This window comes from Protobothrops mucrosquamatus, unplaced genomic scaffold (genome assembly GCF_001527695.2).
Source record: "Protobothrops mucrosquamatus isolate PMUCROS unplaced genomic scaffold, P.Mucros_1.0 scaffold1837, whole genome shotgun sequence".
NCBI lineage: Eukaryota > Metazoa > Chordata > Lepidosauria > Squamata > Viperidae > Protobothrops > Protobothrops mucrosquamatus.
In genome coordinates this window covers 127,972-155,832 of record NW_015387969.1, presented here as the reverse complement: position 1 = coordinate 155,832, position 27,861 = coordinate 127,972, and the positions used below count along the sequence as shown (strand labels likewise).

Below are 27,861 nucleotides of genomic sequence, written 5' to 3'. Positions count from 1 at the left end.
ATATTAGTATAGTATTCTTTATAATATATGAAATATAAAAATATTGGGATAGTGTATGTGAATGAAAAGTTTGGATATTTAAAGGTAATTAACATTGAGAAAATTATGATTGATAAGAATGGTTTGAATATAGAGGGGGAATTAAGCTTAAATAAGAACCTTGAAAACAGGATATATAGTGACTTAATAAGATGACTTTTATGAATATAATTGAAAATAAGAGGATCAGAAAAGATGTTATATGCTGATGTTACTGTTATTTATACAAACATAAGAAAAATATTTATATTCAACCTTGTATATATTGAAAGTATTAAGAACTATATTTGCTTAATGTTGATAAAAGAAGAATACTATTGGAAGAAGAGAAGATCAAAGAAATATATCATTAATTAATAGATTGATTATGGAATTATAGAAATTAATTATTATTGATTGTTTTTAAAATATATGAACCCAGACAACATGCTGTTTACTAAGCACTAAAGATTGTTATTGTAAAAAATCAATAAAATATATTTTAAAAAATGGGCCAAAATAGTGAACACTTTTAGTTTAATTTAGAGGTTTTTTTGATATTGTTAAAACATACAGCTAATGAAGCAATGCAGAAGATATATTGACATTCAGATAGATACAAAAAAAAGGCAAAAACTCTTGAGTACAACAGGTTTCATCTTTTAACATTTTAATGAGCTTTGGGACTTTTTGCATATTAGTTATGTTACCCTAATTACTCATTATAATTCTAATGTGCATTTTTATATTTAATTACAATGCTTATAAAGATTTGATATGGACAGTAAATTATTATAACTAGCATGTGCATAATGATTATGAGGTAAATTTATTAACTTTTATGCTAGCATCCAGCAGTGCTAACTTTCAGTTTCACCTTTATGATTAACTACATTGTTTGATTAAACAAACATTTTATGATATTATCTGTAAAGTCACAAAAAGGTTTACCTTTCATTTGGCTGATTTGGATTACATTTTTATTTATTTGTGATTCAGAACTGTTTTATACATTTGAGGTTGTTATTAAGATAAATATTTGCTTGCTTTATGATGACTAAAATTCAGACAACCATTAGATAATATAAGAGGATACAACCCTAATCTTTTTCTCATAACACAACTGGAATTTTGTAATTAAGATCTATCTGGTAACCCATATCAACATGATGAAATTAATATTTCCTTAAAAATAAGGATTTCTAATACAAAAGGAGGATTCTGAATTGCCTGAAGCTTATTCTGGTGTAAATTACTTCTTTAAAACTATAATTCAGGAAGATAAGACACATATAAATAAACATAAGCAGAGTTCTTATATCTTATACAGAATCCAAGCAGAAAATTCTGGGAAGATCAGAAGCATGATATGAACACGAGACTCTTATTTCACTTGTCCTACAACAACTGTTTCCATAATTTTAGTCTATGTAATGTTCTAAAAGAGTATCCAAAATTATGTCTGCTTGTAAGTGTATGTGTGTGAATGGAAAAGCCAGTAGTAAAATCGCAAACTGTGGTCATGTATTGTCTCACTTAATGACCGCTTAATGACTGCAGTGAAAGAGAGGTTGTACATTTGTTGCAATTATGTGATGTTTCCCTCAATGAACTGCAGTCATTAAGCAAGGACTACTTTATGTGATACTTGTAAAATTCAAAAACTCCAGTCATCTTTGATGTCATAGTCATAGAAAATGATCTGTCCATAACAAGAAACTAGTTCGTATAACCATAGTTCTTAGACCTCCCTGACACTGAGTCTCCATAATGTATAAAGCTAAATATCTATGGAGATTCTGAGTAATCCAGGTCATGGTTGTCCCAAAGGTGCTTCTTCAAGGGGCCACTGGACTTTCTTGTTTTTCTTTTCCAAGATTTTTTAAAAAAAAAATATCAAGAAAGTCTAGTTGCCTCTTGAAAAAGCACCTTTGGGACAACCATGACTTGGATGACTTTGAATCTCCACAGACATTTAGCAATAAACACCCTTCGAATGTTGCGGGAGTATGAACGGATTTCCAGAAAAATTGCAGACTACAGGAACCATTTGTGCTTCAGTTTGAGATGCAGACAATACAGACTCATCCCCAAAAGCCTGAGCCTGTGTTTAACAATAAAAGGACACAGGGCAAAAAACATCCTGCAAAAAGCTCATTTCCACAACCCAGTCCTTTCAGCAGTCCCAAAGAGGCTCCACACCCATTTGTGTTACTCAGGTGACCCTGAGCATACAGACATACCTCCACGTGGTCTCAAAGTCTCTATAAAAGAATGCAAATGACTAGCTGTCTGCAAGGAATATAAATCCTTCTATTTCCCACCATCCAGTCAGAGCTGGAAAAGCTTTTTGGATGAGAAGTGCAACGTCTTCAAAAAAAACCCCAAAACAAAACAAAAAAAACCCCAAGAAAGTCCAGTTGCCTTTTGAAAAAGCACCTTTGGAATGTATAAAGCTGGAACTGCAATCCCAGGAAGATTTTACTGTTCATCTTTTCATCTTGAGACATTTTCATAGATGTGCCTTATGCCAGACTCAATGCTGTTTTGCATAGGGTGCAGGTAGTTTGGGAGAATGGTGATGTCATGGGGAGCTCAGATTCAGATAAGAACACTCGCAATGAGTGGAGCTGGATGAAGGAAGCATTGCTGCCAGCAGAGAAGAGGGGCTGTCCAGTAACCATCAGGGACAGCTGCCGCTGATCTCTGAAGGTGAGAAGTGTGAGCTGCTAATCTCTTTCAGTGCAAGGCCTCATTGTCTGGAGTAGAACAAAAGTGATCTGCAAGGCTCTTCACAAGAAAATGAGCAACACTGGGACCACTTCTATTTAAGAAGAGCAGCAAGCTGAAGCCTTTTGTTAGCAAAAACTGTTTGCTTATCCAGACTCCTGATTTGATACCTTGTGACTTTGACTGTGGACCTGGACTGGTGAACCTTCTACAATGTTTGGATCCTTGGGCTTCATTTGATAACCCTTCTGCCCACTATTTGGACTGGAACTCTTTTAAGGCAAGCTTGCTAAATTTGGGGGGACTTTTTTCTCTAATACATATGCATGTGCATTCACATTTCCTTAGCCACTTATTTTTCAGAACTTATCAGTAAAGCTTGTAACCACCACTCTGTATCCTTATGTGTGCTTGACCTGGGATAGTCCAGGTAAGACAGGAGTTTGTTCTTCAAAATATGAACTGGAATGCGTTGTGAACTTTTTAAAAGAGTCTCTGTAGACTGGATAACCGGAATGAGATAAACAATTGAAATATATTTTCAATTTCAAATTGATTATTACTGTAAACAAATGATGAAACTAGAATAATTTATTGTTTGCCATATTTTTCTGCAAGAATATTCTGCAAAATAGTTGAAGATAGCAATATTAAGAAGTATATTGACACATGACACAAAATATTGAGATGTTCTTTTGAAACCTGCGGCATCATCAAATATTATTTCAGCATTGGAACTGAAATATATAAACGAGATCTGCCAAGAGAAACATACTGTGCTTAATTAAGAACCCAAGCACCATATGCAACAGGAATAGAAAGTTTAATTATATTTGTAAAGACTTCATGATGCTGTTTAGATGGGAGAAACAGAGCTCATCAAGGGGTTCTAAGACAAGCAGGGGAAATGACTTCACATGTAATTTGAAAATCATGGAATAGTTTTGTAGTTTTGTCCATAACAGGAGAAAAGAATTGAGGACATTCTATGAAAGATATACGATAGAAAGATAAAAGTGAAGTGTTGTTGACAATGCAATGTTCCTCTACTTCTATAAAATAAAAACAATAAATCAAGAATAATAATTAGCATTAGTGGGAAATTTTTGTCTCATCAAAATTGTTCACAATTAATCTTGTTGTCAGATGATCACTAGGCTATAGAGAGAAACATTAAGTGAAATCTGATGGCAATACACCAACATTTATTGCTTTGGCTCATTCTACCTATGGTGGTATTTTTCCAGGGTTTTTTTTTTTTTTTTTGGCAATGAAGGCTACAAATTAACTTCAAGGCCACCTCTTAATACATGGAAGTAGGAATGCTGTAGGGAGCTGACAACAAAAATAAGAATCTCAATAACATACATAATCAATAGCACATCATAGCATCTAAACAGAGCTGCAAGTAAAGACATGCATCTACCACTGAGCAGGTCTTGAAGATGGATTTGGATCTGGACAGTTTTATGATAAGCTTCAGAAACTGAAGATAATTTTCACAATTTTTCAGAATATCTTTGTCCACTGTGAACTGATGAAAAACAGAGGAAAAACTCAAGTGATATCAATTTTCACTGGCTTAGTATTTCGTTAGGCAGAAGGCCAGAGAACACAGCCTTTTGAACATGATTCCTCTGGACATGAACACCCAGAGAAATAGTCTCAGTAGAACAAACACAGAATTGAATTACTCAAGTAGGAGGAGGGCCAGTAAAAGTGAATATCTACACTGAGACAAGACAGGTAGAATTAATATCATTTTTTGTATAACCCTGTTCCATATATATATACCCACTGTGGGTGTAAAACTGTACAAAACTGTAAATAAAATGAATTCAAAAGTCTCCTTAGTTGTTATTTTCCAAATGGCCAGCTGAACAATCTTGTTGTAAGATGACATTTGAAACCAGACAATGTGAGGATCTTCTAGAATTCCTCCAGGACAGAATTCCATAATTAAGGTCATACCCACCAGGAGACCCTACCACAATCATATTGTGAGCTAGAGGTATAGGTGAATCAATTAGAATTTAACACCCAGATTGTGTGGCATCAAGGAAATATTGCACTGGAGTTAACCTATTGGATTTATACACTGACTCATAAAAGGTTATAGGATAGCTTAATTGGAGTGTTTTCTTCCCTAGCAATTGAGGACTTTAAAATGTGCAATGTTGCTGAGCAATATTTCTGGATATTTAAAATTAATTCCCTAGTGACACAATTAAACAACTTATCTTGCTATAAATGAATGTATCAATTTGTTTTGATTTTATAGAACATGTATACATAACAGAGCAACCAAATATGTCCAATCAAATGATATTTCTGAGGACACTGCTCATTATGACCATATAATAAATGGGAGGGTTACGTCAATGTTGGTGTAGAACAGATTGTCTGGGGCTATGAAGACAGCAGCTGTCATAGCATGCCAGTTTTCTTGTTAGTAAATCAGACTTACTAATAGTTTTATACTGAAAAACTATTGTTAATTGACAGCACATCATAACTTATGTACATATTTGTTTCAGGAAATGGAGATAAGTCATAGGAAGGCCAGAACTGACCTTACAAATTTTATAACTAAACTATACTGTAGGGAGTCAAAAACATGAAGTGTATTAGTTTGATGACTGACAAATAATACTTGTTTTTAAGTGATTATATTCACACTCTTATTTTTCAAGGAAATGCAAGAAATGTGGAGATAAGAATTTTGGAATCTGATAGAACATTTAGATGCAGCAATTGGAAATGGTTCTGAGAAAAAAGAGCCCTAGTTAAGAGAAAATCTAACTAAAATCCTTGGCAGGACTGTGATGGAGGTGGTGCATCCATTCTTTCTCTCCTAGACTTTTCAGCAGCTTTCAGTGCCATCAACCTTTTTGGGCCAACTTGAGGAGTTGGGTTGGGTGGCACAGTTTTGTGCTGGTTCACCTGCTTCCTCCAAGACTGGCCTCAATTGGTATTTAATAGGGAGCGAGAAGTCCAGCTCATGCATAGGGCTCAGTGCTCTTTGTCCGCTCCTCTTTAACATCTACATGAAACCAGTAGGTGAGATCATCCATCTCCTTAGGACCAGGTATCTCCAATATACTGATGATACCCAATGATATATCTCCATCCTGGATGAAGTGAGTGGCTGTGGGTGGGTCCCTTATATCCAGATGTTTATCATCCTTTGGTCTTGGATGGGGTTGCACTACCCTAGACAGACCTGGTGTGTAATTTGAGGGTCTTCTTGGACTCAGGTTCCTGCTCAAAGAGCAGGTCACAGACATGGCCTGGAGAGCCTTTGCCTAACTCTGTGTTGTGTACCATTTATGCCCTTTCTTGGACAGTGAGGCTCTTCATTTGGTCATTCATGTCCTGGTCATATCTCCACTGGGTTATTGCAACACACTCTACATGGGGCTACCCTTGAAAAATATATGGAAGCTTCAGCTGGTAGAGAATGTGGCTGAGTGAGCCATACTGGTTGCCCAAAGAAGGGCATATATAACATTCTTGTTCCGAAAACTACACTGAGTACCAGTTTGCTTCTAAATCCAATTCAAAGTGTTGCTCATCACCTAAAATGCCCTACATGGCATAGGGCCAGAATGCCTACAGAACCAGCTTTGCCTATCATCTCAGCTCAACTCACTTATTCAGGCAGGGAAGGTATGCTGCACAACCATCAGTCAAGGAATTTCACCTGGCAGAGTCTAGGAAGAGAGTCTTCTCTGCCACTGCCCTGCATTATGGAACATTCTGCCTCCAGAGGTGAGGAAGGCTCCCATTCTGCAAAGGGTCAGAACTTGGCTCTGCAGCCTTGTGTTCCCACAGAAGACCACACAACCATGGAGCTGGCTAGCCCCTGAGAGTCCCTCTGACCTGTAATAACCAACATTAACTGGCCATCTTGGAATGTTTATCCTCCAGACATTTATAATGTCATTATTGTGCAATTTTATTATTTTTAATCCTAACTTAATTTTAATGTTAATTTTTATACATTTTATTTTATCAATTATATTATATTGTATGCTGCCCAGAGCCCCTCTTGAGGGAAATGGGTGGTTTACAAATATGAAGTATAAATAAATAAATAATGTTAAATAAAGCTGCAGTAGCTTCCCTTTGCTTGAAGTCTAAACAATATTTTGATTTTCTGTTAGCGTATGGGGTAGAGAAAAAATAGTAAAGTATAAAACAAATTTCTGCCTATTGAATTGTAGAACAGACATTGAATTTATATTAAAATAATATCTACCAATGAAAAGCAACCTAAAAGTATTGAAAATACATGCTATGGTCATGAACACCTTTGGATGCTCTTTCCTTACAAGGTCTGTAAAAAGTTACTATGTAAAAAAAAAATTGTTTTAGCTTTTAGCTCTTGCTTTAATATATTGCTGTCTGATGTAGGCAGGTATGGTGTTGTTTTCTCTACTGGTGGTGGATTTTTTCTCTCTGAATCTTCCCATCTATATTTTAGAATGGAAGATTGTTTTCTTCAAAATGTCCAGGATTTTAGAATATTAGAATTGAATGGAACCTTGGGGAATATTCACTCAACCTTTGCTTAAATATCCCCAATGAAGAAAGCTTTATTATCTCTTAAGGAAGCCTGCTTCACTTTTAACAGCTGTTATCATCTTGGAGTGTTTCCTAATCTTAAACCAAAATCTACTTTTCTGAGATTTCCATCCATTGATTCTAGTCCTACTCTCTGAAGCGGCAAAGAATAATTGTGCTTCCATCGTCCTTATGAAAGTTCTTCAGCTAGGTGAAAACAGCAATCCCGTCTCCCATTAATCTTCTCTAATCTCGGTTAAATATGACTACCTTTTTCAACCACTTTTCCTTGGAACAGGATTCGGTGCTATTAAGTATCCTAACCATTCTTTATTTTGAAATATGGCACTCAGAACTTGGCAGAGTAATCCAGATGCAGAATAGTATAGAGCCATTGAAGCACATAATATGGACACTGTATTTGTATTTACATTGCCTAAGGTTACAGTTCCTTTTCTAGAGGTATATTTCTCAGTTTGCTCAAAACAAAGCCTTTAATGGCATTACTGTACATGTCCATAATTTGATTTCTTTCCCTCTTATTTCTCATTTAAAAACAAAGCAGCAGAATGTGACACCTTGTAATTAGATTAGGGATGTATGGATTTGATACCTTTAATGTTCAATTACAGCACAAGTTCGTTACCTATCTCAGATGAAGAATCCTTAAATCAGTTTCATCTACATTTCCCAAAACATATTGTTTCACAGTGCTATCATATATACTGTACAATACACATTTTATTTCCTGTTTCTCAGTTTATGGAACAAGGGACATCCATGTATCAGAGCTGTAATGGATCAGATTACAATAAGAGTAATAGCAATTGCAATAGCCCTTAGATTTATATACCGCTTCACAGTGCTTTACACGCCCCTTTACAGAGTCAGCATATTGCCCCCAACAATCTAGTCCTCATTTTACTAACCTCGGAAGGATGGAAGGCTGACTCAACCTTGATCCGGTCAGAATCGAACTCCTGGCTGTGAATGGCAAGTTGGGCCAACTTCAAGTTCCACAATGTTATTGATTAAGGAAAGAATATGTAATTAAGAGGTACAGTATTTTTTTTTCGGGGGGAGGGGGATTTTGAGTCAGTTCCTGGTGACTGCCTGGATTAGTCCCTGCAGTTTTCTTGTCTAGATTTTAAGAGTGATTTGCCAATGCCTGCTTCCTAGAGCTGAGAGAGAGGGTCTGGCCCAAAGTAATTCATCTGGCTTTTGCCTAAAGGGAACCAGAATTCATGGTCTCCTGGTTTTTAACCTGATGCATAAACTACAACACCAAATTGGCTCTTTTTATGCTGTACAATACCTGGCCACTTTTGCAAAGGGGAAAGAATTCCTTGTTGCAAACTTTAGTCTTATACTTAATTAGTACAGTGGGGACGAGTGTAATCCCATTCTCTCTCTCTCTCATGCAATATTAATAATGTGATGGAAAAAACCCAAAGGACAGGAATATAGATCTCTCTCTCTCTTCATAACTACAAGAAAGAAACTTTACTGATTCCTAGCATAGTTTCCCACTCAGCGGCAATGCATTATACAGAGTTCCTACCAAATAAAACAATCTGTGGGAATTATAATACATACACACCCGTGCACACACAACAAAGAATAAATCTAAAAGAACATGATTAAAGCACAAGTACAGACAAAATAATTATATGTTTGTTATTCATATTGATCTTGCCTTTCTTTAATAGTAAACAAATATTGTGAACGGAAAAAGTAATGCTCTGCTGTTTCAAACTGCAGTTAATAGATTTAGCTTCTGCTCAGTTGGAAATGAATTGGAATGCTTGAGGTAGATCAAGAACCAAAGGCAAAGTCCATTGTGTTCATACGTTGTAGGTTATACAGCCAAAAAAGAGGGACTGTAAATATACACTAATTTTTGCTTATCCCTATGATTCTGCATTACAAATGTTGCTATGCAATAAGAAGATCAATTTAATTTCCAACTGGCACACTGTTTTAACTATTTGAGCATTCAGGAAAGAAGGGAGGAGGGATCTATATTGTTTACTGAAACCCTTGCTTTAAAACACAAACAACTCACATACACATAAGATCAGTGCTGCACTGATTGCTCTTGGAACAAAACAGATGATTATTGCCTAGATTTTTTAGGACATTTCAAATGCCTATTACAAGCTAATAGCAAAGGATTGCTTGCCTGTGACCCTACCTACAATTCATGACTGATTATCTAGAAAAAGAAAATCAACTCTGCAGTAGGTTGTGAGAATTAGTCCATCAAAGAAATAACAGAGAAAGCAGAAAAGCCTAAGGTTAATTATTCCTCCAATCTGTATTTCATAACCATTAGGGAAGTATTCTTTTTATTACATGGGTCAGAAATTCATTGATGTTTTCTGTTTGAAACATAACAGTGGATGAAGGCAATTAAAATAATTCCTTTGAACATATTTTCAAAATTTCAATAATTATTCAGTGTGATTGCATGGAACTCATGCTGAAAATATGTCTACTTTTCCCCTAGAGCAAGAAAAACTTTATACATTTGCTGGCATCTTGATTGACTTGTACAACTTGCTGTTTATTGTCTTTAACAGCCCTAGTGTTCTGCCATTAACTGCTTTGTAGCTGCAGGCAGGAACAAACTGCATCCTTGTGCTACTCAACTCATGCAAAGGATCAAACCATGGATTTTCTGGAAGTGGATGATGGCCCATTTTTGTTATATAATGGGCAAGATCTGGATATAAAAATAAATTAAATAAGAATATGGGCTTTTAAAATATTATTTTAGTTTCTTCCTTAAACACAGTGCTTGTGTAACTCAAAGCAACCTTACCACATTAAATTATTTGAATCAGATCACACTATTTATTAACATTAATATGGTTTTACAAGTCTTCTATGCGTGTCATGAGCAGAACCTAAATCATTCTTATAAAACTATATGTTATAGTCTTCATGGCAATCTAAAATATTTGAAAATACATAGATAGGAATTAAAATAACCCAAAAGCAGGATAGAGAATACTGGCCAATACACGAGATATTTTTTTCAAGGAATCAAAATAGATCAAAATATAAAACTGAAAATCTGCCAAACTCTCTAAATTAGGAAGAGGAAGTATGACTGCAGGGCTTACTATAGCTTCTTTGAATAGTTTGAAATCATAGTTTTCCACTACTTCTGAAGCAACATCTCAGTTGATAGAAGATGATACTTAACCGTGGAAACTACTGTATATGGCAGCTATCAGATCAGTTCAAATAGCTGCATATGTTTGAAAAGGTTCATATGTATAGAGAACTCTCATAGATCACTCCTATTATATCCAAAGGAATATAGCTTCGTCCATTGATTGCAGCATTCCCCTTTTTTTGTCCATTAAAAAAAAAAAGATAAGCGTAGTGGTGGTGAAGAGAAGAATTTGCTTTTATTTGAGCTTCTTTATCATGGGCATTGGCAGTAAAATTTATATGTTTCTCCTCACAAATTACATAGCACATATACAGACACACATACCATACATTTTCATTAAATGGCTATTTCAGTAGTATCATGGGAAATCCTACAGGATTTCTTTGCATTTTTGCTTGAGATTTTCCCAGATTTTGGCACTGGGCCACAAAAATAGTATGCAATTTGTTGATCTTACGCAGTAGAAGTGAGAGAGAAATGACTGAGTCTTGCATTAGTTTATGGGACCTACAACATTGGCTGGTGCCTGATGTTAGAAAATATGCAAGAACAACAACATTTAAATGACTGTCTAGTGTGGAGGGAAACTATTGTAAGTTATAAAACTGGAAATGTTTGGGAATCAGACAGAAATGGCAGTTTATATTTAGTCATACCCCAACCCAAATTGGTTCTTGGTCAGGATGTGAATGCTTCCCAAATAGCAGTGCTGATCTGTGTACATTCTATTTTTAACCATCTACAAGAAAGTCTACAATTAGTGTATCCATTACTAATATGTGAACAACTGGTTCTTTGTGTGGATGCCACTTCTGAAAGTCCATTCTGGGCCTGGGCAACAAAAAATTAGCTACCGGTTCTGCCGAAGTGGTGTGAACTGGCTGAATCCCACCACTGGTTGTACTTCTTTAGAACTATTGTTGAGTGCAGAAAAGAACAACAAAGTTAATTAGAGGGCTGGAGGCTAAAACATATAAAGAACAATTGCAGGAATTGGGCATGTCTAGTCTAGTGAAAAGAAGGACTAGGGATGACATGATAGCTATGTTCCAATATTTGAGGGGCTGCCACAAAGAAGAGGAAGTTGAGCTATTTTCTAAAGCACCAGAAGGTAGGACAAGAAACAATGGATGGAAACTAATCAAGGAAGCAACCTAGAACTAAGGAGAAATTTCCTAAAAGTGAGAACAATTAAGCAATGGAATAGCTTGTCTTCAGAAGTTATGGATGCTCCATAGCTGGAGGCTTTTAAGAAGACACTGGACAGCTACTTGTCTGGAATGGTATAGGGTCTCCTGCTTGAGCAGGGGGTTGGACTAGAAAACTTCCAAGATCCCTTCCAAGTCTATTATTCTGTTTATTATGCTATTTGTTTATTAGACAAAGCCATGAAAAAGAAGTCAGCATTTTGGGGCTCTGCTTAACCACTGCCTTTTTTAAAAAAAGGCTGAAGTGCAATTTATTCTAAAAAAAACCACCACTAACTTCTTCAGTGTACTTAAACAACACACATCTAAATAGATTAAAACAAAAATTATCTTAACATCTTAACACTCAAAACCACAACAAACATCATAGTCCACTAATTTTTTCATCAGTAGGTTTTTTCTACTGAAAGTATTCTGTTACTTTTCCTTGACACTGAGGTAAAGATCAAGTCACCACAGGGTGAATTTTAATGCATTATTTTTTCCCCTAAATTTCCTCTGCAATCCAGAGGGGGAAAATTTCAAAACTATAAAGCAAATAAAAATAAGTTTTGCCAACTTTTCAAATCTCAATTCTCAATATTAAAAGAAAAAAACATAAATGTTAAAACATATTTTATCACATACCCATATGCAAAACTGTACACACTGATCAAAAGAAGGTGTTTCCTATAAGCAATGTGTCTCCTTCTTCATAGTCAGACTTTGTTTTGTTAAGATGGGATATAGAAGCTAGTCTGATGTAATGCCTAAGGCACCAAGCAAGAAACCAGGAAACTGTGAGTTCTAGCGTCAACCTAGGTGTGAAAGCTGGGTGACTTTGGATCAGTCACTCTCTCAATCCACCTCACATGGAAAAAGAGAAGGAGGAAAGAATATTATGTATGTTCACCATCTTGAGTTATTTATAAAGTAATAAAGGTGCAATAAAATATAATGAATGATTGAATGTGTGAATGAATGAATGTACATTGCCTGAGTCCAGAATATCTTCTTCCAAGAATAGCTCATGTGGGGAACAGAAGTCCAATGACTTTTTAAAAACAGTACTCCCTTGCACAGAAAAAAAGACATAAGAAAGCTGAAATGGTGATGGAAGGGAAAATCTTAAAGGCCAAAGTTCTGAAATACATCAGGCTTACATTTACTTTCAACTACACGAGTGTTTGGGGATTGGCCATACTCATTTTGATGAAAATGACCACAAATCTAACTTTTTTTCAGCAAACAAATTTCATTTAGTTTCTGTACATATCATTGTCCTTCCAGATACTTGCACATTTTTATGCAGTTCTTAACTCAAAAAATCATACCCCAAAGTGAATATCTGTAGAAAAGTTGCATACAAAATTCATGGATTTTGGAGAACTGCATATGGACAAAATAGAACAATATGCAAAGAAGAGTTTACTGAATACTTCCAAACTGGCAGAGACGGCAGACTGATTTATCAATATAGTGTCTTGGTTGTGAAAATCCACGTCCATTTTCTGACTGCATATCTTGCCAACTGCAATGCTCTAGTATGGTAACAGCATGTGGGAAGTTTTTATTTATGATTCTGTTTTGCGGCTGCCTATGTTGATTTTATTATGCTTTGTGCTGGAGAAATTTTGCCTCATTTAAAGATGACCAAAGAAATAGGTAATGTTGAAATATAGCCACATTTTTTGGCAAGGAAGAAACCCAAAGGCAAGACAAGAATCAATGGATGGAAACTAATCAAGGAGAGGAGCAACCTAGAACTAAGGAGAAATTTCCTGACAGTGAGAACAATCAACAAGTGGAACAGCTTGCTTCAGAAGTTGTGGGTGCTCCAACACTGGAGGCTTTTAAGAAGAAACTGAACAGCCATCTGTCTGAAATGGTATAGGGTCTCCTGCTTGAGTAAGGGGTTAGACTAGAACTGTGGTGGTGAACCTATGGCACGCATGGCACAGATGGCACGCAGAGCTATTTCTGTGGGCACTCGTGCCATTGCCCCAGTCCTAGGCCTTCAGCTGGGTTTTATAAAACCTTTTCGTTGTAGGCCTCTGCCGCCGTGTGCAAAAAAAAAGGGTTCAATATATCAATCAGTTTCAACTTCTTGCGGGGAAAAAAAGATCTCGCAAAGTTGGAATTGATTGGTTGAACTTTTTAGTCCTACCCAGTCTACCGTTATCATGCCCACCCAATTGGCCATGCCCACCCAATTGGCCATGCCCACCCAATTGGCCACACCCACCCAATGGGCACGCCCACCCGGCACCCGACGATACATAAGTGGGTTTTGGGTTGCAGTTTGGGCACTCGGTCTCTAAAAAGTTTGCCATCACTGGACCAGAAGATCTCTAAGGTTCCTTTCAACTCTAATATTCTATGATATTTTAAGACAATTTTCCTCTCCTCCTTCTAAATGCTACATTTTATATTCACAGCTTTGATTTGTATGTAGGTTATGCAGTATGGAACTAATTATAGCCATGAATAGATGGCTCCTTCATAAATGTATGCTGAAGTAAACAATGAAATTTGATCATTTGTCAGCTCTTCAACGTAGGCAGGGTCAAGAAACAGCCATGACAGGGATTCCAGACATCAGTTTATTGTTGTAGGATAGCATAACAGAAATTTGAAAACCTTAAAGACTTTCTCTGTGCCTTATCTTATACCAAAGAAAATCAAGATAGGATTATCTTGAGTTTTGTTATCATGCTATCCTATTTTTTTATGACTGAGTTGTCTTTTCTAAAAGTTCTTCCTTAACAATTTGTCCTTTCCCACTCCCAAGGAGAGATCACCAATCCTTTCACAGTCACTCAAAATATGCACTTAGGCAAGAGGATCTAACAAAGGCTTTCTGTGAGAATCATACTTCTCAATCACAATTGCGCCTAGATTAGAAACTGAATAGTTTTGTCTTAAAATATTCCAGGATTCCAGCTTCAATTACAAGAATTTTAAGAATTTAATAAGTTCTTATTAATACTTCTTTTTTGAAATTACATATTGATATCCCAAATGACTTAGTAGCAAAGCTGCTGTGTGTGAAAATTCCAGCCAATATTTCAGATGGCATATTCACATCTTGCTACATTAACCTAGAGTTCTAAACCCAGGTAAATCAGCATCTGCCTTACAATTAAAAATGCAAATAAAACCTTACTGACAAAATAAAACACAGCTTATTTATTTTAATTCTGCTGGAATGGTATTCTCCCTAGCAATTAAACATTCCCTCGATTACTAATTGCACATTCTGTACAGAATGCATGCAGGTATATTCCTGCTCATCTACCCCCCACAACATATCCACCAACACCTATTATGTTTATAAAGTTATCTTTTAAAAACAAAAACAAGATGACATATTTAATTTAAAAAAAGCATAATTGGTACAATCAAAACAGAACAAAAAACAAAACACAAAATCATGGTACTATATATACTAAAAGAACAAACAAAAGTCTTACTGTAATGTCTCAGAAGCAAAACAAATACAAATCTTCACATATGAAAAAAATCATTAATGGGGATAATTTTTCCTTGTATACATTTAGAAGGCTAAGCAGTTGTTTACAACATAAAAATAAATATCCAACATAAAAAAATTAGGCCTTTTGTTTATGCTGCATAGTTGCTTAGAATTAATTTTTAGCAAAATTCTGTAAACAGTAAAACGTTTTGGTCAGAAGAAAAATGAACTGCATTCCACTGAGGTCACTGGTTCATGGGATTTTCAGAGGGAAATCATAACATATTGTTCAGAGGGTTTACAATAAGGAAGGGTAAATTCCAGGAACAGTGAATGGCAGGGACTATAAATGTACTGCAAAATGCAGGTCTTTATCTAGACCCCAACCTTCCCCTATTTTTAAATAATTAAAGCAGCTGTGTTTTATTTATTTATTTTATTCAGGCTCATATAGCTACTACAGATACAACACCTGGTTTTCTTCATATGTTTGGGCATGCACAGTCACTTTGCTTTGTGCAGAGAGCCACTATTTTTCTATGTAGGTACTATGGAATTACCTGCTGTTGGTAAAAAAGGTATCAGTCTACTCCATCATCAGTGACATAAACATTGTTCATTATTTCTTAAACAAAGTGTTACAAGTTTGGGCTCATTAGAAGTTAAAATGTGGGAAGGAATGAGGATGGAAAAATTTCCTATTAACGGAAAGGATCCACAATATTTTGTAATATTTAATGTCTAAAAATGTTTCTGCTGAATAAAGTTCATACAGTAAATCATTTACTGTTGAAAGCTATTGGAGTACATGTTGGAATGTATTTTGTATTGCAACAACTACAGAAGTATTCAGCCAGTAGATGGCAGTGTTTAGTTTGCATCTATGGTTATAATCTATGGTTCCTTTTGTTCTGAGGAGAGTTTCCTGTTACAGTTGAAAAACCGCTAAGCAGCAAAGCCCATGGTGACAGTACACTGTACATTTTATTTGATCTGTATGGCTATGTAACAATTTTCTGCTACCAATCTGTATGGCTATATAACAATCCAGAGTTTGAGAAATCTGGTTCTATTTCTCACATTCTGTGAGAGCTTGTTTGAATTTGATGCTTTCAACAAAGTAGGATGCTTTTTTTTTTTGCTCTATACTTTCATCACTTCCAGGTCACACTGCAGCCTGACAGTACCATTGTTTGATAATAGCCAAGAATTATTAGGCAGTATATCCAGTCCTCTCATTGGCACGAAAAAGAAAAATTCTGTAGGTTTACGTGTATAAGTGCTTAATACCCCATTTACCCTCTGAAATTGCAATTCAAGAACCTTTCTATATCCTTATTTTGCAAGGAAGAACATTTTTAAAATGTGTTCAAATTATCTTCTCTTTCTAAAACATGCCCAAGTAAATCTATCTTTCCTTATTTATAGAAAGTAGGTTTTGCATTGGTAAATAGGCAGTAAAAAAGAAGCTAAATATACTGTTTCCCTCACACACTCCCAAGTGTTAGCAGAATGACTTTCAGAATTAGATGCACTGAAAGCAACAAAGTAGATTAGGACATTATGGGAATTTGTTTTCAAACATTAACATATATATTCATTGAAAATTAAAATCCAGACACACCCATAAATCATTTCTCTGACTCTAAGCAGCTTCCAGCCCGCAGCTGTTTTGTTAAACAGCACATCTGGTGAATGCAATTGTTGTTATATCTTGATGAGTTAACTCTCTTGCCAGGCATATGGTGATTTGCATGATACAGAGATCACAAAGTCTCTCTTGCAAGAGTTGCAGTTTGTTGGAATTTCCTCAGTGAATCAGGGCTTGCACGTACACCATCTATCAACATTTACAGCTACTTTAATTACAATTGTAGAGCCAAGGCCATTAGGACAAATTGCACTTTGCAATGCTACTATAAATCTGATGTAATGTCATCGATTTTGGGGCAGCTACCTCGGATTTACAGCAACGTAGGGGAAGAAAAAAAAAACAAAAAACAGAATCCTGTTCAATATGTCCAAAGGCAGTGGAGTGGTAAATGATACAAAATTTTCACATCAAAGACCAAGGGATCATGATCTTTCTCCTAGTTGGACTTTTTACCCTTGATAATACAACAGTTTACTCAAAAATCTTCCTTTCATCTGGCAGGAAAGATAGTAACCTTTGTTCTCTAGTGTCAGATGACCAGTGATATATATAAGTAACAATATACTGCAGTTCAAATACAGAGCTTGGTCTGACAATATACTATGCTTTTATGAGATTTCTCTGATATTCTAGGTGGGATTTTCAATATTAGGGAAAAAAAAAGAACCACAGATGAAAAGGTTGGAAGGACTGATACAGTACAGTTTGAACCACAATGCTATCTTGTTTCCTTTATCCTTAGAAAGAGTTGGACAGATGTGAAAGTCAAGGTTTGTATGAACTGCATTAAAAAAGATCCTGTTTTGCTTCACTGGAGTATTAAATTATTATGGAATTTTGGACTGCTTTAGGAAGTTTGAGATCAGTATATCTACCACAAGCCATTTATCTTGTAAACTACATTTGAATGTTTCAAGCAAGAATGAAAAGCACTGTATTATATCCAGCAAAAGACTTGCATAGCCCATTATTCTACTTCTAAGTGGCCAGCAAGATATTGAGGGAAAGTTTAAAGTAGGGCATATTTTATATTAACTCATACCTTGTGACGATCAAAAGTATTCGCATTCTAAAATTGCATAAATCATGGAAGATCTGTAACTAATGTTATAGAAGATCTAGGGAGATGCCAATGATGCTGGATTTCAAATGGGATCCATTTTTCTAATGGAAGATAATGTTATGTCTGAGTACATAAAGTATATGTACTATATACAGTTTACACACACATATATATACTCCTAAGCAGATAGAAAATGGAAACTATCATAATAAGGCAGCTCTGGGCAATCCAGGAAGAATTCTAATATTCCTAATCTAGTTACAGGCAAGTAGAAACCTCATTGGCAATATATTTTTAGTAGTATGACAGGCTCACCAGATATGCAGAAAAGGCTTACCAAGTTAAGTGTTAAAGTCAGATTCAGAAAAACTGAATACAGTTCACTGAGCTCAGTAAATACAATCATAGTTTTCTTTGGAGCACATTCTAGATTATTCAGGTGCTGGGAATTTACAGAGAGAGGGATTACATATCTGAATTTTTCCCAATGAGAGGAAAAAAAACCTCTATATATATATTTTTTAAAAAAGCATGTGAAGGTGAACAATGCATTACCCTGAAATACCAGCTTTTAAAGTAAAAAGAGTCCTGCTGATGAGGCTTTATTTATTTTGGTGGGGAGAAGACATAAATACCTCAAGTAATTTATTTATTTTTTTAAAAAATCATACTTCTGCTAAAGAAAAAAAAATTCTCTCTGGCAAAAATGTTAATATAGGATCATGCCTTGGAGGTAGTGTCAAAGCCAAGTAAATTGAGTAGCTTGCCTAACGGGCAAACAAATGACAAGAAGATGCCCACCTAGATTTAAAATGTCAATAGATGAATTATATGATGCAAAACAGACACTTTTTCAGACATACATACAGAGTCAAGATTTTCAGAATTTTCCAAAGTTGTAGGGGTTGCGGGAGTTCTATTTTTTTAAAAAAATATATCAAGCCTCCTTATTTTAGGACCAATGCTGCAGCTTTCCCATTTTCTACTAAAACGAAAACCTGTTCTAAGTTTTGCAATTAGGATTGGAGAATATTTTGAGTGGTGTTTCTCAACCTTGGTCACCTTAAGATGTGTGGACTTCAACTCCCAGAGTTCCTAAAATATGTCAAAGCAGCTGTTTTGGAACAAAAAGTTCTACCAACATTATTGAGCAAAGACTGAAGAACTGACATATATCAGAAGATTTCAGAAGTTCTCCACAAACACAATTGGTTTTTAATTGTAAATTCATATGGTATTTGCAATGTGTCTTAGATGTAACCTGCATTGCCATAACTTACTTCATCTCCCCACCTCATCTCTCATCAATCTAAATCATCCATTAGTTTATCTACTCCATTAATTTAACAATGATCTGTAGTTAACAACATTTGTGGCTTTAGTCTTATTTAAGTATTAGTCTGAAAAGACGCTACCAGTCTCCTTCTGATTCAAGACACAAAGTGTCTTCTTAAGTACCAGCATTTCTTTTGGCAATACAGGGATGTATTACTTCATTTCTCTTAGGGCAGTGTCTGCTGGCTGAGGAATTCTGGGAGTTGAAGTCCACACATCTGGCAGCTGCCAAAATTGAGAAACAATGGCCCATGATAAGACCTACAATTTTTCTACTGCATTTTTCCTGAAATAATAAATGAGTGGTATGTTAATATTAAGTATAATGGAGACCTATTTGTATATGCATGTGTACATAAACATAATTATAATCTGAAAGCTATTATGTGTGTGAAAAGGAATGGCCACTAAGAAATTATTCTCATCTCCTCAAAACCTCACTGTCACAACTCTTATCATTTAAAATTAAGCTGAGTTTTTTCCCCACTCAATCCTAATCTTAATATGCAGCAACTCCAAACAATTTTATTACTGAAACTATCATAAATAGACTTCAGAATTTTATAAAAGCATGAAACGAGGAAAATACAAGTCAGTCTAAATAAAGTACAGAAGGGTTTTATTTATTATCATTTTCTTTTTTATATAAATTAAATAAATCTCCAGAAAGTTTGAATTTGTTATTAGGGAAATGTATTATAATATTTTATGTAAGCAAATTTTTCTGTCCCCCCAAAGATATCTTTTTGTGAAGACCTTTTCAGTGGGGAATGAAAAGTTCTCACAGTCTTTGTTCATTTTAGGCTTTCTGGCATGCCACATTTTGCTAAAATCTATGGAGTTCTAATATCTTCTTATCAAGGACTGAAATTAGTGAACATTATGGGTGCGCTCCTGTAGTTTCCAATTCAGAAAGAAAGAGTGGAATGAATCAATAGGCAGCCCAGCCAATCAGTATGTTGAAGAAGTCTCTGGATGGATGAGAAAGGCTTTCAAAATAAGTCTTTTTGATATGTGTGGCTGGAAATAAATGCATGCTTATGAAATGTAAGTTATTGTAAGAACTGCCAAGAGTTTCCACTGGTACAAAAGGTCAATGACATTCTCCAGAAGACATACAAGTTGTGGGCAGAGCCTGTTGCTATGCTTTTCTCATATAATCTTTATGCAGAATTTACATCACATTTAATCATTTATTGACAACTGATTTTTGCTTCTAAAATTACCGTGATCCATTTTTTAAAAAATAAAAATAAAAATCATGACTTACAGTTTACTGTGACTTTTACTTTTTTCACATCTGGAACTGAGACATCATTTTCAGCACTACATTCATACTCCCCAGCTTGGTCTCTTGTAATTCCATAGATGTCCAAGTATTGTCCACTTTCAAAGGGTTTGGCTGAAATGAAAGAAGAACAAGATGTTGAACATAGGAAATCTGAGGGAAAAGGAACTGGAGCTGAATGAATCTTATTCAGACATAAACAATGCGCTACACAAAAGTTCTGCTGACAGAACTATTTCTAAAATGAAAAATGGGTACATTTTACTTCTTTTCTTGTGCTCAGAAAACAATCTCACACTGTACAACTGTAATGGTATGTGGAAAAGACTTTGGGAATTTGGGCAAAGAGACACTTCCAGGGGAATGGTCAGATAAGAAACAGCAAAACTGGAAACTGGGTAGTGGGAGGGGGGGAGAAACTCAGAAGAGACCCTCCCTAGCTTTAGGGAGGCAGGGAGAAGAACTGCATTTTCGGGCTTGCAAGATTCTGTCAATATAGCTTTACAATAAAGCAGAATAAATTAATTTGATTGTGATTCCTAATTGGTTTATATCAAGTGGCCCACAATAATCTCATTTTAGCAGCAGTATTATAACAGTGACTAGTCCATGAAACAGTTTAGCATTACCTAACTTCAGCATACTACAAATAATTCTATGCCCATTTGGCAGTTGAGTTGAACAGCCTTCTAGCTGGTAAGATGAATATACCTCAGTTTACATTGATTTTTATAGAATATGAAGTTGCACTTGGAATAAAAAAAATTATTTGATGCATACACCAAATTTTTTCAATGGAAAATTATTTCATTCTGACCTAAGATTTTTAATCACACTATTCAGTTACAGTTTCAATATCTATTATGTTATAGCTGAAGCATATAGTCTATGTTCCTTCTTTCAAAATCAAGAAACCGAATAGCAAGACAATAATATATCAACAGTAAATGCCTCAGGCTTTTTTAAAAACTCACTTTACTTGTTTTACTTAAACTACTGTACTCACAGATCCTTTCCAAACTTGGGTCACTGTAGTGTTATCATATTGAACATGGAGATTTATCTAACCACAAAGAACTACAGTAGTTCCATATAAGTATGAAAAAAGAAGCAGATCTAAAATGCATGACTCTAAATCATAGCATCAATACAGTCCAATATGTTATAAGCAGTTAGAGTCATAGGGGAACATTTGTCTAACAACAATATATCATTCTGACGGTTCTAATTATGTGTTGAATCTTGTTCAACTTAATTCTTAATATAACTGATTTGGAAATAAATCCTTGAAATAAAGCCCTATCTAAAATTGAGACTACACCCAGACATCTTCTCCAAGAAGTAGCTGTGGCAACAATCATTTTCCAAAGATAAATATTATTCTGATTCAAATATGTTGCATACTACAATGACTGGAGACACTCCACATGCCACATAAAAACTGAACAACCCACCTTCTGGCAAAAGCTGTACGCCTACTATTTCTTTTTGAACCTACCAGATTCTAAGAGAAATGGGACTTACCCTTGAATATACAATATAATTCAAAGCTTTCTACACCATTTTGAAGCTATGAAGTTGTGTCTCATTAAACTTTAAATCTGATATGATCTTCTGAGAAGAATTGAGAAGCTTCACATTTTAAAGAGCAGAACTTGAGTTACATGCGATTATTCTCATTGTCCCGCTTATACACACATTCATCCAAACACATTTAGCTAGCTTCTCCTATTTCCTTTCCTTATTTTTCCTTGTTCCTCTTCCTTTCTATCCCTTTTGCTACAACTCTCCATTCCAAAATCCAGTTTTGAAGCACTTTCTACAAGGTCCTTAGGTTCTCTAGCCAATCATTTGATCATTTAATCAGTAACTATATAATTTGACCTGAAAGAGATGGAAGAGCTCAATGCAATATCAAGAAACATAATTACCCCACTATATCCCAAGGTTAATAAAGACCATTCCCCTTGAATGTTTCCAAATAATCACAACCAAGAACTATTTTATGTTTCCTTTATTATTCTTTGTTATGCTTAGCTCCCCAAGGTTTCCACATCACAATCTCTCACAACTTATTTAAAAACCATCCTTGCTCCATCACTTTATAGTTTTATTATTCTTGTTAGCACAGTCACTCAGTTAAGGTTTAGAGAACAGTGCACTCATTTTCTTTTCATGAACACTTTTTATTTTAAGAAAATTCTGTTTTAATTTTCATGCCCAAAGTCTACTATGTGCATGCTGTCTTTCAGCAAAAGTTTGTTATAGTTGTAAGTTTTCCAGGTACATTATAAAAATATGAATTTGAGTTTATAGATAAATGAAGGCAAGAGTGTATTCTTCCAAAGAATAAATATAAAATAAATAAAACAAAGCAAAATAGTTATAAGCTAGGAAAAAAATGCCAAGTTCAGTCTTTCAGTAGTAAGCCACTTTAAGTAGTATTTGGTAACACCTAAAAAAGTCATGGCTGGACAGCATATCCATTAATTCCAGTAGGGTAGAGTTGAGAAAAACAGACACACAACTGCTCAGCCCAAAGCTGATACAACTGTGTGATTTCATCCAGTAGGATAAATTTGTATAATTTGGCAAGTAACATTGGTATCGGTTTTAACTTTGCCATTTTTTGGGCTGTTTTCCTAGATAATTTAGATCATTCCAAGTGAAATAATGTATAAATGATAGTTTAATACAAACATAAGCCTCAGAAAAGCAAATGTAAAGAGAGATAAAACAGGGGGAAAACAATTAATGGTACAAAATAGATTGCAGTGGAATTTTTTATTTTTGTCTCCCCTCCCCTTTTTTGGATGGAAAGAATGCATTATNGGACACGGATCCAACAAACATGTGGTTGCATTGAGCCTCCCCAGGACCCTGTCCACGTCCTCGGGCGAAACAGAGTCAAACTCCTCCCATTCAACCGTCTCAAGACCTGCTTCCGTCTCCTCCCCCTGGGCCAACCAGTCGGAGTCCAAGCCTTCTCGGATCCGCGCGACTTTGTCATGCAGATATTGAGCGAAATCCTTGGCCCTCCCCTCCAGGGGGTCCTCCCCCCCCCTCAATTGAAGGAGGGAGCGGGTCACCCTGAAGAGGGCGGCCGGGCGACTATCTGATGACGCGATGAGTGAGGAATAGTAGTTAGTCCTAGCCACTCTCATCGCCACTAGGTAGGATCTAACATGTGTCCTTACCTGTGTTCGCGCGGATTCGGTTATGTTATAGCTGAAGCATATAGTCTATGTTCCTTCTTTCAAAATCAAGAAACAGAATAGTAAGACAATAATATATCAACAGTAAATGCTTCAGGCTTTTTTTTTTTTTACTCACTTTACTTGTTTTACTTAAACTACTGTACTCACAGATCCTTTCCAAACTTGGGTCACTGTAGTGTTATCATATTGAACATGGAGATTTATCTAACCACAAAGAACTACAGTAGTTCCATATAAGTATGAAAAAAGAAGCAGATCTAAAATGCATGATTCTAAATCATAGCATCAATACAGTCCAATATGTTATAAGCAGTTAGAGTCATAGGGGAACATTTGTCTAACAACAATACAGTATATCGTTCTGACGGTTCTAATTATGTGTTGAATCTTGTTCAACTTAATTCTTAATATAACTGATTTGGAAATAAATCCTTGAAATAAAGCCCTATCTAAAATTGAGACTATACCCAGACATCTTCTCCAAGAAGTAGCTGTGGCAACAATCATTTTCCAAAGATAAATATTATTCTGATTCAAATATGTTGCATACCACAATGACTGGAGACACTCCACATGCCACATAAAAACTGAACAACCCACCTTCTGGCAAAAGCTGTACGCCTACTATTTCTTTTTGAACCTACCAGATTCTAAGATAAATGGGACTTACCCTTGAATATACAATACAATTCAAAGCTTTCTACACCATTTTGAAGCTATGAAGCTGTGTCTCATTAAACTTTAAATCTGATGTGATCTTCTGAGAAGAATTGAGAAGCTTCACATTTTAAAGAGAAGAACTTGAGTTACATGCGATTATTCTCATTGTCCCGCTTATACACACATTCGTCCAAACACATTTAGCTAGCTTCTCCTATTTCCTTTCCTTATTTTTCCTTGTTCCTCTTCCTTTCTATCCCTTTTGCTACAAGTCTCCATTCCAAAATCCAGTTTTGAAGCACTTTCTACAAGGTCCTTAGGTTCTCTAGCCAATCATTTGATCATTTAATCAGTAACTATATAATTTGACCTGAAAGAGATGGAAGAGCTCAATGCAATATCAAGAAACATAATTACCCCACTATATCCCAAGGTTAATAAAGACCATTCCCCTTGAATGTTTCCAAATAATCACAACCAAGAACTATTTTATGTTTCCTTTATTATTCTTTGTTATGCTTAGCTCCCCAAGGTTTCCACATCACAATCTCTCACAACTTATTTAAAAACCATCCTTGCTCCATACACTTTATAGTTTTATTATTCTTGTTAGGACAGTCACTCAGTTAAGGTTTAGAGAACGGTGTACTCATTTTCTTTTCATGAACACTTTTTATTTTAAGAAAATTCTGTTTTAATTTTCATGCCCAAAGTCTACTATGTGCATGCTGTCTTTCAGCAAAAGTTTGTTATAGTTGTAAGTTTTCCAGGTACATTATAAAAATATGAATTTGAGTTTATAGATAAATGAAGGCAAGAGTGTATTCTTCCAAAGAACAAATATAAAATAAATAAAACAAAGCAAAGTAGTTATAAGCTAGGAAAAAAATGCCAAGTTCAGTCTTTCAGTAGTAAGCCACTTTAAGTAGTATTTGGTAACACCTAAAAAAGTCATGGCTGGACAGCATATCCATTAATTCCAGTAGGGTAGAGTTGAGAAAAACAGACACACAACTGCTCAGCCCAAAGCTGATACAACTGTGTGATTTCATCCAGTAGGATAAATTTGTATAATTTGGCAAGTAACATTGGTATCGGTTTTAACTTTGCCATTTTTTTGGCTGTTTTCCTAGATAATTTAGATCATTCCAAGTGAAATAATGTATAAATGATAGTTTAATACAAACATAAGCCTCAGAAAAGCAAATGTAAAGAGAGATAAAACAGGGGGAAAACAATTAATGGTACAAAATAGATTGCAGTGGAATTTTTTATTTTTGTCTCCCCTCCCCTTTTTTGGATGGAAAGAATGCATTATAAAAAGTAAACTTCAACTAAAGAGCCAGCTGTTCTTTTGATGCGGTTGACTGCTGTTGTATTTCACTGTGGATGGATTGAATTACTTTTTAGGAAATTATTGTTTGCTATCAATGTGAAATGAAGCTTATATTAGCAACCAAATTGATAGAAAAGCTATACTTTATTCACATTATATTGTACCAATAATTGAATATACTTTGGTGGATAGATTTGCAACAGATTCTCACTGAAGAGTTGTTAATGTCATAGTGCTGATTTTACTGCAGTAGAGAGCAAAATTGAGAAGAATGGGCATGTAAAATTTTGGGATCCTTGAAGCTGATAGGAAAATTTCACCCTCTAGCTAATCAATTGCAATATTTTACTTTAAATATATTTGATTCTTTTTATTCATATATATTTTCCCTTTTTGGAAAGCTGGTCCATCAACTATTGATTTGCAAAAATCCTACTTATTTATAATGATTAACTCTCCGCTGAATTAAACTGTGCTCTGAAGAACACATTTCAGACAATCTGTATCTTCAGATTCTTATATGGAGAACTAAATATTCATTAGATTTTAGTGTAATAGAAACAGGCATATTTTTGTCAACTGGAAAGTAAAATAATTTCAAATTATTAGGCAACCTGCATTTAGGAATTTTGACCCTAACCAATACATCAGTAGCAAATTTCAGGCAATACAAGAAAGGTACTGTGGCAGAAAATAACCCAATACCATTTCAATCTGGAAATTGGTAAAAGTTATGTCAATAAAGATTAGAAGACTATTATGTTATCATTAACAAAACATAGTATATGTATTTTTACTTTATGAACACTGTCCATAAAGTACCTAGAAAGCAGGTACCCTGAAAATAAATAAAACCACCAAATCACCCTTTTCCAGCTGGCAACCTTCTGGTTTTGTTGGATATCAGCTCTTATAGTTGATATTTATAGCTGAATATCTCAACTTGATCAAGTTATTTTGTCATCTGAATCAGAGGATAAAATTTACATCCCACACATGCAAATCAACACACATAGTTCTCAAAGCACTTCTTTTCATTCTGATGGTTAAAAAATATTAATTCATTAAGTAACTTTCTGTCCTTTCCAGACACTCAAAATGTGTTGCTTAAGATAGGCCATGCTATGCTTTCTCTAAGTTTTTCCTAAAATCTGAGTTTTGCTTTGTATTCAAAGGAAACTTGATTTCTGATTTTGGAAATAAACTGGAATGATATTCAGGAATTATCTCAAATAAAATCTTAAAAACAGCATTCATAAAAGTAGTAAAGTGAAAATGGATAATATTTGTCATACACATAGACAAGCTATTCCCAGTCATATCTAATATTTAATAATTCTTATTTCTATATCTTTTCATTCACATTGTAGGATTTCTCCATCTCTCATATTTTGAGTAATTTCCAGGATTGTAGTACCGATGGCTTTGAAGATTTGAGAAGAGTATCCAAGGTTAATATTGTTGCCACTCTAATATTAACAGAAGTGACAGGCTTCAGAGTACAACTAGTACACCACTACCGCACAAGTAGCACAACTTGCCAATCCAGCTTTTTTTAAAAAAACTAAACAAAACACAAACAGTAACTTCATAGAAAATTTATGTGACTTGTAGAGAAATCTGTGATTGGTGGGCTGAAGAAGGAATTAGGGAACGTGAAAGAATACTAAACAACAAGTATCTCCAGCAATGCAATGCAATACAATGCAGAAAAGTTGTTAAGCATGTAGTTTTCTTATTAGACTTGCTATTTGTTTCTGTCACAATGTCTTAATCAAATATTCCTGTTGGGGCACATCTTTGAAAATGTTACAGCAATCAAGTAAAATTACATGCTGCAAAGAGAATAATATTGGAAAATAATGATCATCCTCTCTACCCTGCAAAATAGTCATTTCTAAGTGTGGGAATCTGTAAGACTTCACGGGAGACATTCAAAAGAAGATGACATCCATCAATTTGTTCTTACAATCTTCAAAGAATTAAGTGAGCATAAAACAGTCAAAATACTGTACTTTGCAGAGTGTGGACTTATCCTTTATCTTTGTCTTATACTTTCCTTTGTCCTGAAACCAGGAATAACTTATCACTCTAAATCAGGGGTGTTAAACTGCCGGCCCGCGGGCTGGTTTCATCATACCAGACCC

At 35.1% G+C, this 27,861-nt stretch overlaps 1 protein-coding gene across 1 annotated transcript in view; it reads right to left on the bottom strand.

The window, feature by feature from the left end:
* The window catches only part of NEGR1 (neuronal growth regulator 1), a gene marked incomplete at its 5' end in the record, with an annotated part of 240,001 nt that overhangs the window by 99,963 nt on the left and 112,177 nt on the right, over positions 1-27,861 (bottom strand). The window contains one exon of the mRNA XM_029285541.1: positions 20,483-20,614. Coding sequence (XP_029141374.1) covers positions 20,483-20,614 — 132 coding nt within the window. The remainder of the gene's footprint in view (positions 1-20,482; positions 20,615-27,861) is intronic.